Genomic DNA, 19019 nt, shown 5'->3' with positions numbered 1-19019 from the left:
CCACAACTAGGCACTGTAATTCCCTGAGCTCCGTTTCCCAGCTTTCAGCTGTGAAACCTCTCTGCCAGCATTCACTGCACTAGAGAGAAGGGGAAAACTGCATCACAAAAGCATCTTTGAAGGCAGCACAAACTCGGGAGTACTTGCAAAGTGTGTTCAAAGTATTTCAGTGTAACACTTCAGTGAAAGACACATCCTGGAAAATGCAACCCAAAAAATACAGGTGGGAGTCAAATGTAAAGGCTTTCAATAATTTTCCTGTACAAAATTAACTGCACTGACATATAAGGACATACCATGGAAAGCATGCTGCTTTTAACCCTGATGTGCAGCAACTGCAAACCCCATTTGCTTTGCTAGAAACTTCTGTAGGGGATGCAAAACGGAGTGGAAGGAGAAGTGTATCTGCTCTAATTGTTAAAAACTAGAGCTTCCTTATTTCTTATTCCAGGATTGCTGTTTAAGCTCTTCTGGTCAAGCAGAACAGCAGCAAGATCATTTGGATGAACGATGACTCTGTGTGTTTTGCTTATTTCTCCTTTTTTACTTCCTAAAAATGCACAGTGCTGTTGTTGGCAATATGGATCATCTCCTCCGACGTTAAGCCTTCCTTTGGAGATACAAACCTATTTACTAATCTGGCCCCCATGTCATATTTAGGGCTCACCAACTCTACTATTGTGATGAGCAAAGGAATAGCGCACACACACACCATCAAAGCCTCAAGATGAAGGAAAAAAATTAGTTTCCATTGCAGGCACCTTCTATCCACTCCTACTTAATGGGAACAAAGACAAAAGGAGGTAACAAAACGATGATTTATCACCTCTAGCACTACCCACTACTGAGGAACAGCTATGAAGACACCGTGCTGAAATCAAGTGGAAAAAAAATGATACCATGGAAACTGAACAAAAGTAATAATTTGCTGCTACATCTCTGTCCTAGACCAGAAAGCCCTTAACCTGCAAATCGCCAGATGCTCAGCATATACTGGTAAAGTCTCATCACATTTTTGCATTATTACACTTTTCCTTACACATCTGTTTCCAGTCATGTTCAGAAACAAAAGTCTGCATTGTCTGAGTACCTGGCAGGACCAAATACACCTTTTATGATGTTTTCAGTTTCTGCTTGAAGTGTGCTGACGCTATATACGTGTTTAAATGTTTGGCAAATCTGAGGATAAAGAAGCAAATAGGACATAAGTAGCAGAGCCTCAGCAATCTCCAAAGGATGGCTGAACACTGGAGAAGCTCAAAGGTGGCTCCAAAACAGAGACCTGCACACTGGAGAGAAGAGAGCAGAGAAGGGCCCCCCCAGGAAAACACTGGTGCAGATACCCAGAAACACAGAATCACAGAGTTGTTAGGATTGGAAAGGACCTCTGGAAACCATCCAGTCCAACCCCCTGCCAAGGCAGGGTCACCTGGAGCAGGTGACACAGGAGCGTGTCCAGGTGGGATTTGAATGTCTGCAGGGAGGGGGACTCCACAACCTCCCTGGGCAGCTGTACCAGTGCTCTGCCACCTTCAGTGTAAAGAAATTCTTCCTCGTGCTGAGGTGGAATTTGTGTTTTCTTTACAGCCATTGCTCCTTGTCCTAACACTGGGCACCACTGAGAAGAGTCTGGCACCATCCCCTTGGCACCTGCCTTCGAGATATTTGTATGCATTGATGAGATCCCCTCGGAATGATGCCCGAGACTGTGGAATTCGAGTTTCTGCAGCTTGAGAGGGCATTGCACGACCCGGGATCTACCCGTGTACTCCTTCCTTAGGATATAATAGATATACTCAATATCTCCTTCAATTAGTGTATGAAGGCTGGAGGTTGTAGGGAGATCCAAGCGCTGGCAGTGACACCCACTGCGAGCCATGGGAAGTGTCTGAACCGCCTTTTGTTTCCTTGAGTCCCCTACGGGCCCGCAAAAAACCGCGGCTGCCTCAGTTTCGGTGCGTGTCGCGCGTCCCGGGGCTCCCCCTGGCGACAGCGCTGCCCGGGCGGGGACCCGCGGGACCGGCGGGGGCACGGTGCCCAGGCAGGGACGGCGCCGGGGCACCGGATCATCGCTCGCCGCTTTTCGCATCGCGATCATCACGACATGAACCCCTGGCCCCGGCCCCGCTCCCGGGCGAAGCTTTTTGGGCGGGGCGGCGCCCCGTAGCCCGGAGGCCGCGCGCGGCCCCGCAGCCGTCGCCACGGCAACGGCCGGTGACAGCGAGCGCCTCGCCGGTGTCACGTGACCAGATCCTCGCGGCAGCCCCGCCCCCCTCCCGCCGCCATCTTGAAGTTGCGTCAAGATGGTGGCGCCGGCGGCTTAAAGCTCCGCCCCCCCGCCCCGCGCCGTTACGTCATCACGTTCCCGCCGCTCTGAACCCGGAAGTGCGTCTTCCCATTCGCGGGCGTGCGGGGCCGGCGGGAGCGCCCGAGTCAAGCCGAGTCCGGCCGAGTGGAGCCGAGTCCAGCCGAGCCGGCGGGGCGGAGATGGCGGCGGCTGCGGCGGAGCTGCAGGGGAAGTACCAGAAGCTGGCCCAGGAGTACTCCAAGGTACCGGGCACCGGGGCCCGCCGCCCTCGGCGCCGCTCGGGGCTGCAGCGCTGGTTTCCGCGGCAGCGGCCGGTGCTGGGGGCCCAGGGGTGCCGCCTCCGGGGGATGAGGCGGAGGCAGACCCGGGGCGGCGCGGGAGGTGCGGGTTTGCAGGTGCCGGGGGAGCGCCGCGAGGGCAGAATGGCTTCGTCTGCAAGACATCCTGGAGTACAAACAGCGGGCTCAGCTGTGCCAGGGAAGTGAAATGACAGTGTTCTCCCTTGTTCTCCCCTTCCCATTCGGGCACGAAACTTGATTTTATCCGCTTGAGTGTGAGCATTTGCGAGGTCTCGGTCGTGCGTCTCACCCGTGTGAGCTCTCTGGGCGGTGCTGGCAGTGGTGCTTGCAGCGCCTTGGAAGTGAGCAGAACACTTGCTTCCACACTTGCCTCTTGTCTGTCCCCGTTCTTCTGCCCTAGGTGGCTTTGCATCCTGTTTCTGGTGCTGCTTGACACAGGGTTTGCAAAGAGTTGTAGCCCATAGTGGAGAAAGCCTTTCCTTTCCAAGGTGCCTGAGATGACTTCTAAAATAGTGGAGCCTTGCTTAATACGGAGCTCTTCATTCTTTCTTCTTCAATAAAAAGAAGAGGAGACTGCTGGTCTTGAATGGCACAGTCCTTCAGCAGCCTTGGGGGAGAAAGGCAGCACTTTGGTTTTGTGTAGCCCAGCATCGGTGACTGGCACAAGGCATTTGTCTGTATTTGACACTTATCCCAGCTTACAGAACCATATGTCTTTAAATACTGTTCTCCTTGGAACTGCTATAAAAACACCATGTGTAGAATCTAAATTGTTCACAGATAGATATCCTTTTAAAGCTTCTACAAAATAATTTTAAAAAAATTTAATTTTTAACTTTGCGTCTTTGTAGGTGTCAGAGTTCATATGTCTTGTTGTTTTATACAGAGGCTCTGTTATTCCTTGGAGATCAGTAGTGGCTGCGGATAAGATAATGGAAGGATTTTGGTGCTTGATTCCTGAGTGAGCATTTGAAATGTGGGCTTCTGACTACAGCTTCCAATAGTTCCAGCTGCTGGATCCTCTTTCTTTTAGTATCATGATGTCCCAAAGCTTTCTTTGAGCTTCATCGTGCACTTCTCAGCCTGTGGCACTTCCTTTATCCTTTGTGGGAGCTATTTTTTTCATCTCGTCCCATTTCTTGTGCAGTGCAGTTCATTGTGGGACTCCCCTTTGCAGAACCCTCTCCTCTTTGTGCACATGTTCAGTTGGCTGCTTGTTGTGTGCGAGTGGAAATGGAGAGTAGCCCTGGAGTAGCCTGTTCACTTAATGGTGCTGTGAGAGCCATGGAGAGAGGTGAACAAGAGTTTGACAGACTCAAGCAGTGCTGGGGGAAGTCCCTGCCAAAGGATTGCTTTTCCTCTCGGTTCACAGAGCAGTCCAGAAGGAGGATGAGGGGAAGAAGAGGCTCTGAAAGCACACAAGTTGCAGCTTCTGGCTCTCTCATGAAGGAATGGTCAAAAGGCTCTTGCAGCTTGTGGCAGCCTGTGTGTCTGGGGTCTGTGTGTGCAGCAGGACTGAGCTGCTTCGTTCTCTGCACCTGATGTGTTCCTGCAGCTGTGGCACAAAAACAGGTGTGGAAAACTACTGCACTGCTTTTTCTTGCTAGGGAAACCCCGTGCTTGGAAGTTTTTCCACGGTGCACTTGGAAGTTTCTTGTCTTACCTCTGTGATGCCTGAGCAGCACAGTGGGAATACTGCAGGGAAAACAGCTGTGTTTAACAATGACTTCTGACCTTTCAAATACACTCAGTCATCACACTGAAACAGTGAGCCATTGCTGTTTTACATTGAGCCTTGCCTTATATGCACCTGCCAGAGGTATTCCCAAACACTGTACAAACCCTTTTAATTTATATCTGCAACAGCTGGACTCACACATGTCAAATGTATACAAACTGCCTTTGAAGAAACCAGGATTCAAGCAATTTTCAAGGAATGGGAAGATGGAACTGTCGGTATCCTCATTGCTGCAGGGTAGAGGTACTCTGTGAAGTGACTGGGAAATAGATTTCTTGAGTATCACTTTTCACTGCAGTGATTTTAGCTCAGATTTTGTGTACTGTGTAAGTGAGGCTTAGAGGGCTTTTCCTTCTATGCTTTTTGTGCCTTTTTCTGTCAGTCTGTTTTCTCTGGATCATCTGCTGACACTGGTAATAAGTAATTTTGCATTAGAGTTCAACTTCTCTTGAATTGATACAGATTTTGACTTTGTGAGTCCTGCTTATGTTCCAGAACTGTTTATAAACAGTTTTGGGGAGAAGAGGGGAGACACACTGAGTATGACCAAGAACTTCATTAGTCAAGGACGAGGTTGCAACTTTTCCATATCCGGTCCTAGGTCTTGAAATCTTAACTATATTTAAGTAACTGGTCTTGAAAGGTATTTATTGAGTAAGAATTCTGTTCTATTTGACCAAAATGTTCAGGTGGTAAAGTAACTTCTTGTTTCTTGGCAAGTCAGGATATGAAATGGATACTTTTTTTCAACCTGATACCACTCCTATCTACCTGAAGAAAATACTTGAAAAAGCATTCACACCTGGTACTCTCCTGAGAGAATATGATGCTTTCTTCACTTTCTCATGAATAGCTTTTATTTATTCCCTTGTCTTGCATAGTTACTGGCATCTCTTGTTTTTCAGCTTCGTGCTCAGAACCAAGTCCTGAAAAAAGGAGTTGTAGATGAGCAAGCAAATTCTGCCTCATTGAAGGTAATCTCTAAAAACACCTCATGTCAGGTGTACTAAGCTGTGACAAAATAGGTAAACAGGGGTACTTCTTACTAAAAAGTAATGTCAATAAAAGAATGAATAAGGGACTTGATTTTAGTAAAAGAATTTCTGTTTTGCAGCTAGCCCGTTGTTCTCTGTAAGTTCTGGCTTTGTAAAAGGGCAAGGTTGCTTCTAGTTGATTAATGTGTAGAATGAAATATCTACTTGAGTGTGGTCTGTGGGCAGCTCAAGGAAGTGAAATAACTTTTTTCAGTTTAGAAATGATACTTTCTGCCTCTTCAGCGTTTAAGTAGTGAAGTGATTTTCTAATTTGTTCTTGTTTTTAATGTGATACTACTTATCAAAAGCATGTGTAAAAATAAGTGCGAAAATTTTAAAATCAAATTTTTTTTTGTCATTCAGGAACAACTGAAGATGAAGGATCAATCACTGAGGAAACTGCAACAAGAAATGGACAGCTTGACCTTTCGAAATCAGCAACTTGCCAAGCGGGTGGAGCTACTTCAAGATGAACTTGCATTAAGTGAAGCTCGGGGCAAAAAGAACAAGGTATGTGCTGAAGGCAAAGAAAAACTTGCTTAGCAGATGTCTGCTCCTCACCTGTCAAAGCCTTATCCTGATTTTTAGCAGTAGGTATTTTGTGTCAAGGGTTGAGCTGAATGTTCTTGTCAGAACTTGTGTTATTACCTCATGTAAGTGAAAATACCCATAAAACGGGTATCAATATATATAATACTTGCTGCGTATTTCTCTTCTAGTTTGTTAGCTGACTGATACTGAATTGCTGTCTTCCTTTATGGATGCTTATTGAATGTTCAAACAACTGGGAAATGCCTTGGAGCTCTGTGATTAGTCAGCTGCTATGCAGAAGGCTGATCACTCCTCATTTCCCATCTCCACCTCTTTGCTTTGGGATTTTGATGTTGGTAGTTAAGTCTTCAGCCTGTGATCATAGCTGTTCTGTGTGAATCTTGTCAAATGCTTTGAAATCTAAATGTTTAGCTTGTATTCTTTGTCATTTCAAAATGACAGAATAATTTCAATACTGTGATCTTTCTGTGCCAAAATGCTTTCTGATTAAACCTAGCGATATCATATTCTGAGACCAGCTGTGTCTTCTGTAGGTAACATCAGAATTCCAGGGGTGGTGTGCTTGGACTTAGGTAATTCTCAAGCATCTCTTGCTACTTTCCTCATGAGGAAACCCCTCTTAATTACTGCTGTCTTTTCTTTTTGGTTACAGCTCTCAATGTGCTGTAGTTATCCAGAGTGACATTAAAGAAATCATTCAATTGATTAGTAATATGATCATCTTCCTTACTTTTCTCCTAAACTCTTGTCCATTTTTCTGCTGTCCAGTTCCTTAACAAGCATAATACATCTGACTACATTGTTCATGCACCACAACAGATTGTTCTTCCAAATGCAGTTTGACCCTTCTGTTCTTTAATTTCATATTGTGCAAGTTACTGTTTTGCTAGTTGTGTTTCCAAATTTTGAAGGACATCAGCCTGCCTTTAGCAGCTTTGCAAACCACTGCCACTAAGTTTTTCCCGTTCATGTGTCAAAATGCACAGCTTTAGTTCCCTGATCTGTGTCAGAGTGCAATCCTTTTAGAAGGAGCAGAACATGTGCCCATATCTCAGGTGGAATTCACAGGCTGGCATCAAATGCAGAGGTGATTTAGCTGCCCTACCTGTCCCAAGCTCTTGAAGTTTGGTGTTGAGTTTAAATGCAAAGAGTCTCCCCTGTGTTTAATGATGATAATGCCTTTCTTCAGCAGTGTGGTGTATGGGATTCGCTGGTGGTCTGAGTCTTTGGGATTAAATGGGTGAAAAATGAGGAAACAGCAGAGGGATATCTGTAGAAAGACCCTGTGCTTTCCGTGCCACTTTGTGCTATAGCCTGCTGAGAGCAGCCTGGCTTATACCCGGACACTTGCTGGGGACAGATGTGCCTTACACACAGCTGCCAAACCAACTGAGCCTGTGTGTGGAGGGTTTTGGTATCATGCAGGATTCCAGTGAATTCAGATGGACTGCTGCCCATCCACGTGATTCCCTGTGTGTGTGAATGGGACACCCGAGTGGAGGCTTTCCTTTGGCAGTGTTGTATCTCTGTAGGGTAACAAGGGTGTGAAGGGAAGTGTGCTGCCTTGAGGCTGGTGCTCCATGCAGTATTCACACCTTCTGATATATCAGTGTCAGCAGGACATCTGCTCACGTGCCTCTTTTGGGAATTAGCTATGGGAACTATTCTCACTGACCTGGGACTTGGAGATAATAGGTGCATTTTGTTTCTCTTAGAAAAGTGTAGAATCGTCATCTCAGTTGAGTCAAGAGCAGAAAAGTGTCTTCAATGAAGATCTTCAGAAAAAAATAGAAGAAAATGAGCGACTACATATACTTGTGAGTGAAATTTTGTTTAGTCTTTATTTTTGGTTCAGAAAGCTGGTGACACAAAGAAAGATACAGAAAGTAAAGTGCTGTCTGAAAATCTGGTGGGTTTAGAAGCTTCGTTGTATGCAAAGCAGCGGATGATATCAGGTAGTTTGTTTGTAAAGATCTTCACTAGGCAAATTAGGTATTTTGACTTTGGATGTTTAAGACAGTGTGTGGAATCACATAATACATGTTTTCTCATTTCAATTTTTAACTTTTGGTGACAGCTGCCCTACTGAAAATAGCCTGGTACTGGATGGAAATTTCTTGTTAGTTCATAAACTGTTTCAGAATTTCTTTAAAGTATAAAATATTTTCTGCAAGTTGCCATAATTAAGTCAGGAATTGCTTTACCAAAATGGAATGCATTTCACTTTAAAAAACTTGAGAAAAACCTTATGGCTCAAGTTCAGTTTTTTGTGTGTCTGGTATTAGTCAGCAATATATTTAAAGAATGCTTGGTACTACAAAACTTTGTTTTTATTAAAGTACTTTATTCCTGAATCTTTTCTCTGTAAATAAAATTTCTGTTTGTCTGAGAACTAGTAATTGCTGTTAACCCGATCTGGCTAATGAAATTGGAGTGACTTATAGGACTGGATTCAGTAACAAAATGAAGCTTTTTTTTAAAGAGCTTTGCTTTTCTTCCTTTAGTTCTTTGAAGCAGATGAGCAGCACAAACGTTTAGAAGCAGAGCTGAGGAGTAGACTGGAGGTTTTGGAAACTGATGCTGCCCAGCACCAAGCTGTGGTGGACAGCTTAACGAAGAAGTACACAGAGACCATAGAAAAGCTGCAGAATGATAAAGCCAAATTAGAAGTAAGGAGTTTTTCCTCTTGCTTGCAAGTTTCAAAAGTTTGAAATGCAATGTCTTGCTGTGTCAGCACTTACATTGTGAGATTATCTTCTTGCATAAAGATCAAGTCTCAGACACTAGAAAGAGAAGCTAAGGACTGTAGGCTTCGAACTGAAGAGTGGTAAGTGTCTTTATTTCATATAATGAAAATTTCGTTGATGTAAAGGAATAACTGCTGTAAAACATTAACTGGATTATTTTTTAAGGATAATACCTTTTAAAAAAAGAGTTAAAAAAAAAAAAGTCTTTGATAAAACTCAAATTATTTTATCATGAAGACAAGTCTGACCTGTGCGGGTCAAGCCTTCTTTTCCTTTTCTGTGTATGGAACTAGACAATTCCATGATTTCTGCTTTCAGTAAGAGCAGTTTTGTCTCCAAGCTTTTAAAATAGCAGTGATGCTGATGAAAGCTTGAAGAATTTATTTATAATGGAAAACCATAGAAAGAAAAAACTTGTATGAAACAAAGATATGTGAGTTCGTAAAAACTGCTTCTAAGAACAAAATCTGAGTATGCTCAGATATGCTGAGAGAACTGACTGAAAAGAGTTTCAAAAACCCCCCTCCACGCAAAAGCTTCTTGAACAATTGTTTTTGCTTCAGGTATAATGTTCTCAGCTAGAATATTTGAAAGTTTTTATCAGAGAATTACATTGTTAGTTTTGGAATATTTTTGTTGTCTTGAAGACAAGTTGTAGAAAATGGGAAGTTGAGGACTGTGGGCCAAATCAAGTTAGGGTGTGTTTCTCTGAAGTTCATTAAGCTGCATTTTTTTAGAAGATATATGTGCAGCATAGATCTTTAATGTAATGAACAAGATGTGTAGTGAATGATCAGATGCAGAGTTCCTTCTTTCACGTGGTAACCCTGAAGTGTGTATTTTAATTATTTTGATAGATGTGAAGATACTCGAATCTAATAACTCCTCTAATACAAGTCAGGGTTTCACTAAAAATAACTTGCAAAAGAGGATGAAAGCTGTGTTTTGCTGCTGTTTGCTTTTTTTGTGGTGTTTGAACAACTGTAGTCCTAATCTGCTACTATTTGGTTCAGGCCTTGTCTATCATGTTTTATGATAACTGGGTAATTGGTGTCATTGTGAGAAGTTGTCCCTACTATTTTAAGTTATGCTATATTAAGTTTTTAAAAGTAATAAAGCCTGACACTTCATTTTAAACACTGAAATCACTGTCTGGTGAACACATGGCAGGATGTGTCTCTGAGAATACTGCCCTTCTGTTTTCCCTGCTCTGTCAGGGGAAGGGATCCATTTGCCTCTGACACCCACACTTTACTCAGAAAAGCCAGGGGATACGAGACTTGACAGCCTGCATGTTTTGAAAATTAAAGGGCAGAATGTAAGGCCAAACATGTCAAACTACTTGTTTATCATTCCTGTACAGCATGAAAAGGAAGTACATTTTCAGTTTGTCTTGGAGTTCATTTTCTATCATGCTCACTGCTACTGCAGTACCTACTGTACAGTTTCTATGCAGTTTTGGAGCTGCTCTCCAAGAAAAATATTTGTTAATGTGCATGAGCTACTTATTGTCTGGTTTCTTCTTATCTTCCTTATCTATTTTGGATTATTTCGCCTTGTTAGACCTGATAAATTTCTGTGTATTAAATGTTGTAAAAAAGAAAAAAAGCCTGTCCCTTTGACACCTTCCCCCCCACCCTCCACTATATGTGCAGGAGTTCTAGATGTCAAATGGGAAGCAAAACAGTGAAGAATTTGGGGGCCTAAGTTGGGTAAGGTGTGGAATTTGGTCTGACTCAATAATGGAGTGTTCTTTCTAGACATATGTATATAATGCTGGAATATATTACTGTTCATCTCAGGAATCTATTCTAATTATGTTAGTAATCTTAATTACTTAGGTTCACTTGTATCTATACAGTCAAATGCAAGCAAAGAAAATTTAGAGAAAAATCACTTGAGAATGCATCAGAAACATAATTGTCAAGTCTTGTCAGAACAGGCAGTATCATAGCAGTGTTGAAATATGGGGTTTTGAAAAGCCTTTGAGGTATTTCAGATAGTGGTGTGACATAGTTAACTGAACTATTGACAGCTCATTACCTGCTTATTGGACTACTGCATTGGATGCATAGTAACAAATTTGAAGGCCCATTTCCATTCCCATTCAAATTCTAGTAGAAGAAAATGCCTTCATACAGCTTATATAATAGTTGCACAGTAGGAAAATAAGGTGAATTTTAACTCTGAAGTAAATTGAGCTTCTCGAGAAGGGAATTTAGGATTTACAAGTTTATGGTAACTTTCACTGCTTTTCTTAGGGATTAGGATTCAATTTTGTGTTAAATACGACGTAAAGGAGGACAGATGATTCCTACTGTATTATTTCTATCTGACTTCTAGAAGGATACAGATACTGATACACTCAAGGGATGCTTATAGTGAGATATTGTGTTGGTGATACAGATGAAATTTTAAAGGTTTACAATGTGTGTGTGTGTGTGTGGTTTTTTGTTTGTCTCTTTGTTATTTAGCCAGCAACAGCTAAAGAATCTTCAAGCAGCTTTGGGCAGTAGACTGGAAGAATCTCTATGCATAATTAATGAAAAAGTACCTTTTAATGACACAAGTACGTATTGCCTTGGTCTGGGTATCTTGTTTGATTTTTTGGGTATCCATCTGAAGGGAGTAGTCCTTGAGAACTAAAATGTATTAGCTGTAAGAAATGTTGGACATCTGAACAGACGCTTGGAGGTAACTAGTAAGTATTCCTAATACTTGTCATGATCTTCTTCAGTAATCCTAAAATACCAATTTTTTAGATATATAATGAAAATTGAAGCTTTTGGAGGCTTTTGAGTGATTTGCCAGTTCTATTGCTTAGTGTTGACAGAATATTGTAAACAATGAGGGAACACTGTCAATTTAATGGTTGCTCCATAAAGATTGGTTACGTATCTCAAAGAGTATTATTTTTGGCAGGGTATATTCAAGAGTTGCAGTAAGTCAAGGTGGGGATAAACTGGTAGCTGCAGAGATATTGCAGCAATAGTGGTCTGCACTTATTACTAAGTGGGAAATTTGTCAGGGTTTCTCATTGATCAGAAAACATAGAGAGTAGTTCTTACGTGAAGGGGGAAGAAGCCCTTTGAACCTTGGGACTTTTACCTGAAGCAATGTTTTTCTGCTTCCTTTCCAACTGCTACTAGATGAGCTGAAGTGCAGAGGATCCCCTGGAGTTAGGAGTGCTCAGCCTTTGCATGGCTTTGGTACAAGCATGGGTTAGTATGTGCTGGGTCAATGCTGTGCACTGTGTGCTTTCCTAAGTAGCTGAACACAAGGGTGGGCAGGCACTGCCTGGACTCTTCTGGACCCTTCAAGACCAGGAGGATCTGGAATAGTGAAAAAGCTGAAAGTAGCGAAGAAGGAGCAGAGAAGTGAAAACAGGCTTTTGAGTTTCTTGTATATTTCATTGGTAGCTTTTGCATTTTTCATTCCATTTAAAACCTGACGACAATGTTTTAAATAGCCTTAGGTTCTCTAAAAGCTGATCTGGCAGGTGCTGCAGGGGTGAGTGTTCCAAGTTCTCCACTGGTTTGGCAATCCAGTGAGTCTTGGCTTAGGAGCACCAGATCATCATCTCTTTGGGAAATGTTGACTCCCATGCAGCACATCATGCTTAGGTGTTGCTGCCTTGAACTGGTATTCTTTTCACTTCTCTCCTCTCACTTTGCCTGGCATCTGCTGCCTATTTCTACTTCTCTGGCTTCTTTAGCTCATTTTTTTTTTTTATAGGTGGTTGTCATTGTAGCAAGAACTTTGCTAAAATAATTTATCTGCTCACTCAGCTGCCATTGCATAATGCCTTTGCTTGTGTAGTAGACAACACTGCAAATAGAGAACATCTCTTTAGTGATAGATCAATGTAAGTCAGGAGATGTTTGTTTGCTGTGGATTCCAGCTGTCTTCCTATAGCCTCTGTAGCTGGCTTCAAGTGTAACTAGCAGCTAATTTCAGTAACAATCAAATGACTTCCTGACTGCTAAGCATGATTTCCAGAGTAGAAAAAAATTTCTGAAGCATTTAGTTAGAAGTAGGATTCAGTAATTTTGGACAGTTTTTTTTTTCCACTGAACATAACTACCTCTTCCCATGCGTTCATAGCCAAATGGGAATGACACAAAAGGAATGAGAAACTGTAAGTTTCCTTTGTCAGCAAATTTTAAACTAAACTGGTTGTTGTTAAACTGAATTGAGAATGGATGTGAACCCTTTCAAATCTCTAAGACTTTGTAAGCTGTTCGCTAGGTACAAATAGCCCTCTGCCCCTCTGAAAATTATGCCTGCTTGTAACTGAATAATCATTCTAGTTCTTTCTTGACTGGAGCAGAATGCTGAAATACATGGAGAGTACATCTTAGTCTGAATTGTCAATACGGCAAATATACAGGAGCTTTAAAAAAGTTCAAGCCATTAAAAATATTTTAGTCTTACTTGGCCCTCCTTGGTATGCAATTGGAATTTGAAGATAATCTTGAATTCTTTTAAGTGTGATTTCTTTTAAAAGATTTTTTCACTCTTGATTGTGATGAGTACTGTTCTTTGGGCAAGAGGAGTCTGCTCTTATCTTCCAAATTCAGGGTCTTCAGAGGATTAAATTTGACTTACAATCTGAGGCAAATATTGAACTGCTTTCCCTCCGTTCTTAAGTGAAAACTTAAGAAGCTGTTCTTAAGTGAGGGTATTTAGGCCTACCTTATTGGAGTCAATTGTTTCTATCTCCTTAGTTAATATTGTTTACATAACCTGTGATACCCCTGCAATGACATTTTTTTTAAAAATCAGTATTTGCCAATAAATGTCTCTTAAAACCCCCCACAATTTAACAAGTGCATATAACTCAATTTTTGTCCTGTAGGGTCTACTCGATACAATGCTCTGAATGTACCATTACACAACAGAAGGAATCAGGTAAGCCCTTCTTGTGGTTTCATGTGACTCTGTGCAACTTTCTACACAGATGCTGAAATAAAACCAGTCATTTTAGTACCTGAAATGGCAGAAGGTAGCCTGTCTTACTACTGTCATGATATTCTGGGGGCGTTTCTGCCCACTGAACCTCTGCACTTTTCCAGAGGTAGTGTAATTGTTCTTTTGTCAAGGAGTCTTACTAAAGTTATATGAAGTATTCTTTTACTGGGTCCACCTGCAGTAAGCTAGAAGTTGGAACATTTCATTTTTAAAGTGGATTAAAGCTGCATTAGTTCAAAGGTCTTTTGTTGAAAAAAGGTAGGTTTGGTATCCTAAATTCCTTTTCCTCAAACTCAGCTTCTTCAGTCACATCACTTGAGCTCCAGAGAATCTATGCATTTGTAAACTGCACACTGGTGTGTGCACTAAAATGCCATATTAGTTAACATTACTTGTCACTAGTCACAATCCTTTCAAGGAATAAATCATGTCACTTTGAGATCTCTGCATGATTCGTTTACACTTTGTGGGATACTTGTTGCCAAAGCACCTCTTATTGCAGCAAAGTAACCCTTATACATTTAAATATTTTTAGAAAACAAACCGTTTCTGTTCACTACTGTAATTTCATGAGATTCCTTGGGAATGTTGTTTATTCAGTATTCAGAAATGAGCATTGGTTTTCTGTGAATGGCTGAATATTTTAAGGGTTTTTACAATAGCAAATCAGAAACCTGTATGCAATCAAAATTTTCCTGTGTTGCTACCATTGAGGATGGGCTCTACAGCACTGTGGGTGTTTCTTCTATTTGCTGGTATGTCTCAAGCCTTCAAGTTAGTGCATTCGGATGCTGCTGCAGAAAGATTTAAAATAGTTGCTTTCTCCATTTTTCAGAAGTGCCTATAAAGAGACCTTTTTCCTAATAATGTCTGCTGTGAGAACAGGTGACCTGCTGTTCAGTTTTGTGATGGAAATAGCCTTGAATTTCAGGTTGCTGCTGCTGAGTTCCAAGGAGAATCTGAATAACTATATGGAGAGTTTCTCCTTTTACTGTTTTCTGCCGGCACTATGTCAGGCAGCCTCATGCTTCAAGATCTGCAGTCTTGAAAATGTTCCAGGACAGATTTTTATGACTGGCTTTGCCAGTGGAGGCAAAATGCTGGTGTATTAGCACAGGCTGCAGTGTGAAGGATAGCAGAACAGTAATAGTGTCTGTTTTCCTTCCTTGCATAGCTAATTAACATACACAAACTGAGTATAATGACTGCTTTTTAATTGCTTGCCACCATCCCAGATCCATAATCAAGATTGACCTGATTTAACAGTCCCTTGAAGCATTAAGAGTACATCTCTGAAGGATAAGTTATTCTTGGCTGAAATGTCACTATAACCTTACTCTCTTCCCATAAGTCACAACAGAGTATAGTTTTCTTCTCTCTTGAATTTATGTTCCATTCTGAATTAATTTCTTTGATACCTTCCTGCTGTACTAAAGCCACAGAACAGCCTTACTCGTGAGCAGCAGCTCAGTTCTGTGCAGGAGAATAAGAATTGAGTGTTCCTGGTTAGAGAAGCAAACACCTTTAATTCTGGGAGAAAACATTGGTTTTTACTAATTAAATTGAGGTTTCCTTGCAACCAGGTGTTGAGCTGTTGTCAGCAATTAGTCTGTTGTTCTTTGGAAATTTCAGACATGGTTTCTGTAGTTGTGCTGACCTCTAAGTGTTCTTGTGGCCTGCAAGTTTGAAAAATGCAGCAGAGGCAAAGCATCACCAGTTGTGTGAAATAAAAAGATACTTTGTTGTCAAAGAACAACAGTGCCCTTCTGTGTGGCATTGTAGTTTATGAATAAAAATTAAGTTAAACACAATTGCTGCTGTGTATTTTAGGCTGAAATAGTAACAAGAAAGAAATTGGTGACAATGGTTTTTTGTATCCAAGCAGATGTTGGGTTTTTTTTTTCATATTTAAATAGATCCATGTCAAATACAGTCATTTTATAACTGTCTTTACAGCTGAAGCTGCGAGACCTTGCTGGCCAGGCCCTGGCTTTTGTACAAGAACTTGTAACAGCTCTCCTGAACTTCCACACATACACTGAGCAGAAGGTACAGATCTTCCCCATTGATTCTGCAACAGACACAATATCACCCTTAAATCAGAAGGTAAAGTTTACACACTTCAGCTACAAGTCTATTCAATTCGTTAGACTTTCATGAGTGACTGATCTTAGTCATGGAATGCCGTCAGTGTGTTCCTGAGAGCCAGCCTCTCCCGTGTGAGAAGTCTTTTCTGTTCTGTGAATTCTCTGAATGTGAGTGAGGTGTAGCTGCAGAGAATCCTTCCCCTGTGCCTCTGCTAGAAGAGCAATATGATTATCAAATCAAAGCTTTGCTTTTTAATTGCTAAATTGAAGTGCATCTGTTGAAAGTTCAGCTGACTTGTTTTAAAATAATAATGCACAAATATTGCACTGCTAAATAGAGCTTGTTTTAGTTAATGCACTGGGGCATGGGAGATGTTGAGACAGAATCTGGTCTTAAACACTGTTTAAAGTGTTTAGCTGTAATGGTAAAAAAAAGCATAGAAGGTAGGCTTATGAGGGAGAGAACCTGGACTCTCTTCCCTTGTCAAAAACCAACTTTATGGTCTGATTTTGGGCTACTTGTGTGAAGATCTTTCCTGTAAGTGTTCCAAAGCGTCAAGTTTGTAAAGTATGTTGAATTTAATATGAGAAATCTGACTCATCTCTTTTGACACAATTCCATGGAAAGACTTTCTGAGAGTATCATCCAGAAAATAACTGTGCACAAGGATTTTTGTGGGGATGCATATATGTGTGCTTTGGAACAAGTTGCATTAAGATCAGAGTTGACTTCATAGTTTAAAGGGATCTGTGAGTATTTAAGTTGCAGGGTGTATTTTATGATTCAGTCTGTAATTTCAGTTTAGTAGTTGGTAGGGCTCAGGCTTAAGGTACTGAGATGAGTTGTGGTTTGCATCAGTCAAATGGCTGCAGTGCATGTGGTGTCAATGTTAACTTCCACAAAACTTTCCTGTTCTTTGGAAAACCTCCTATAATCTCTTTGCAGGTAACAAATGTGATTGTGAAGGTGGTTATCCACTAGAGAAATCCCATTCTGTTTTTTGCCTTCAGTTGTTTCAACTATTTTAGTCAAAAATACTCTCCTGCAGAAATTCAGCATAGATACTAGTTTGAGAACATTTTCTTGCTCCTGCCACCAAATGCACTCAAAATGACATGTCCTTCTTGGGAAAATGATGTGGTTTTGTCATCTTTCAGATTTTTTATGGCAGGAATGGTTTCTGGTTTTTTTAATGTGGCCCAGTGTGGTGACTACATTCTCAGATACTGCTGCAGTTTACACTAAGGGAATAAAATCAGGTTTCCTAGACATCACTTCTCACAGATTTTTTTTTTTTTCCCCTGACTTCCTAGTTAACACTTCTTTGTTGGTTTTCAGCACAGTGGAAACATGCAACTTAATCAGAACTATAATTTCATTTTCCTTTTCTTATAATTGACTCTGATTCAGTAGTTCAGGCTTTGTTTTCGTAATTATGTCTCTTGTAGTCTGCCCCATTGTGTATTCATGACCTAATTCCCTCAGTGCATGCTACTTCTTAGGGCTTTTGCTGTGACTTTCCAGCACTGAAGCATCTTTTATTGCTCTCTGAAGCTGTAGTTGCTCCTGTATTTTTGATTAATTTGTCTATTTGCTTGGCAAGTGTTCTCAGTGTGATTTTTTTTTTTAAATTTTTTTTTTTTAGCTACCCCACCAAGTTGGTCAATAACCTCCCCTTAATATGGTAGAGAAAATGAAACAAGTGTCAGGTAGTGGCTTAGCAGACTTGCACTGATTTATTTTTCCCCAACTCCAGGTCTTGTCTGGTGCTTTCAAGCTATTTTCCCCACCAAACACTCAAAGTAGATGTGGACAATTCCCTGCCAGGTTCAAGTATTCCTTTTCTCTTTAAGTGTTGGATTGCTGGGTTCCGCTGGGTCTACAGCATCGTGCTGGATAATTCAAGTCCTCTCTCTTGCAACACAAGCCAGGAGCATTCTGCATGTGTTATTTCTTCCTCCTTAGATTTAGGAATTTTCCCTAATTCCATCCAGGTTTGTGCATGCATGGATGAGAGCTTAGCATCTCACTCTTCTTGTTAACACTGTGTTACTGCACTGTAATAATACAAGGAATAATTAAAATCTCTTGTATTCTGTTTGCCTGGGATCTTTAGCTGCTCTTGTGGTATAAATAATCAAAGGTGAAGGTATCTTTCTGTGGGGTAAAATAAAAACCAGGATTGCTTTTGACTACCTGTATTAATTTGTGGAAGAAGCTTTTTGTGATACTGAGGTACCAAAATGGAAAGCTGGTGGTGTTGTTACATTTTGATTGTGTGTAAGAGTACACATGATGTTCTCAGGTCTGCTTTTTTGAAGGCAAAATTAGCTGTAGGATTTAATTAAGCAATTTTTAGCAAAGTCAGGCAGGCCCACGAGGCCAAAGTTTGATTATTGCCCAAACCTGTCATAGTTTTAGGAGTTCTCCTGTGATTAGTTGGAGCTCTGTGCTTTGCATTGGCTCGTGTTGAAAACTGGACTGGTCACAGATAAAGAGACATCTCTTGCTGTCAGTTTGAACTTGGCTTTAGTTCTTCGGTACTTTGCACAGCATAGCTTTGCAAATGTTTGTGCTGATGGACAAGGCTGGGATCCAAACAACTTTTGGGAGGAAGGTGGGATAGTTTATTCTGGTGGCCAAATGGTGCATGGATCTAGCCTTAACTGGATGGAGTTGAGAAAGGAATGCAAGAATATTTAAAACTAAAAAGCGAGGGTTTGGTGTGCTGTGCATGGCAGTTAAAATGGGCCAGGATGCTGTGGCAAAGCCCCAGGTGAGGTTTTGCCTGGACTTGCAGTACTTCTCACTTTCCCTCAAGGTGTGTTTTTGCCCTATAGAAGAGGTTGCTGTACATCACTGGACTGTTGTATCTCATTAATGAAATCTTAGGCATCGTTAAAGGTGACGGGGGCTTTGCCAAAATGTCCCGTTCGGTTGTTAAATTGAGAGAGCTCACACGAGCCGTCAGCAAGCACCATTTTAAAACCTCTCTGCCCTCAGTTCTCACAGTATCTCCATGAAAACGCTTCGTACGTTCGCCCTCTGGAGGAAGGAATGCTGCACTTGTTCAAGAGCATCACGGAGGATACTGTGACAGTCCTGGTAAGTTTTCCTCCTCTTAGCACCCAGGAAGATTTTTACAGAGCAAAACCACTTACCTGTTCTTTTTTTCCTTTCAGGAAACAACTGTGAAATTGAAAGCCTTCTCAGAACATTTAGCTTCCTACTTAGGCTTTTTAAGAAAGATTCTTCCTTATCAGTTAAAAAGGTACTTTTCAT

General features: G+C 41.4%; 1 protein-coding gene across 2 annotated transcripts in view; it reads left to right on the top strand.

Annotated features, from left to right (window-relative positions):
* Window positions 1-2365: 2365 nt before the first annotated feature.
* Window positions 2366-19019, top strand: part of PPP1R21 (protein phosphatase 1 regulatory subunit 21) — a 31692-nt gene continuing 15038 nt past the window's right edge. The window contains exons 1-12 of one of the 2 annotated variants that reach the window (XM_032103192.1): window positions 2366-2550; window positions 5251-5319; window positions 5743-5889; window positions 7647-7748; window positions 8436-8600; window positions 8700-8758; window positions 11153-11247; window positions 11828-11899; window positions 13537-13589; window positions 15606-15755; window positions 18741-18842; window positions 18920-19008. In XM_032103192.1, the coding sequence (XP_031959083.1) occupies window positions 2488-2550; window positions 5251-5319; window positions 5743-5889; window positions 7647-7748; window positions 8436-8600; window positions 8700-8758; window positions 11153-11247; window positions 11828-11899; window positions 13537-13589; window positions 15606-15755; window positions 18741-18842; window positions 18920-19008 (1166 nt within the window). In that variant the 5' untranslated portion in view covers window positions 2366-2487. The remainder of the gene's footprint in view (window positions 2551-5250; window positions 5320-5742; window positions 5890-7646; window positions 7749-8435; window positions 8601-8699; window positions 8759-11152; window positions 11248-11827; window positions 11900-13536; window positions 13590-15605; window positions 15756-18740; window positions 18843-18919; window positions 19009-19019) is intronic. The other variant, XM_032103193.1, reaches the window with a different exon arrangement.

The sequence above is a fragment of the Corvus moneduloides genome, chromosome 3 (assembly GCF_009650955.1).
Source record: "Corvus moneduloides isolate bCorMon1 chromosome 3, bCorMon1.pri, whole genome shotgun sequence".
NCBI lineage: Eukaryota > Metazoa > Chordata > Aves > Passeriformes > Corvidae > Corvus > Corvus moneduloides.
This window is presented reverse-complemented; position numbering and strand designations above follow the sequence as displayed.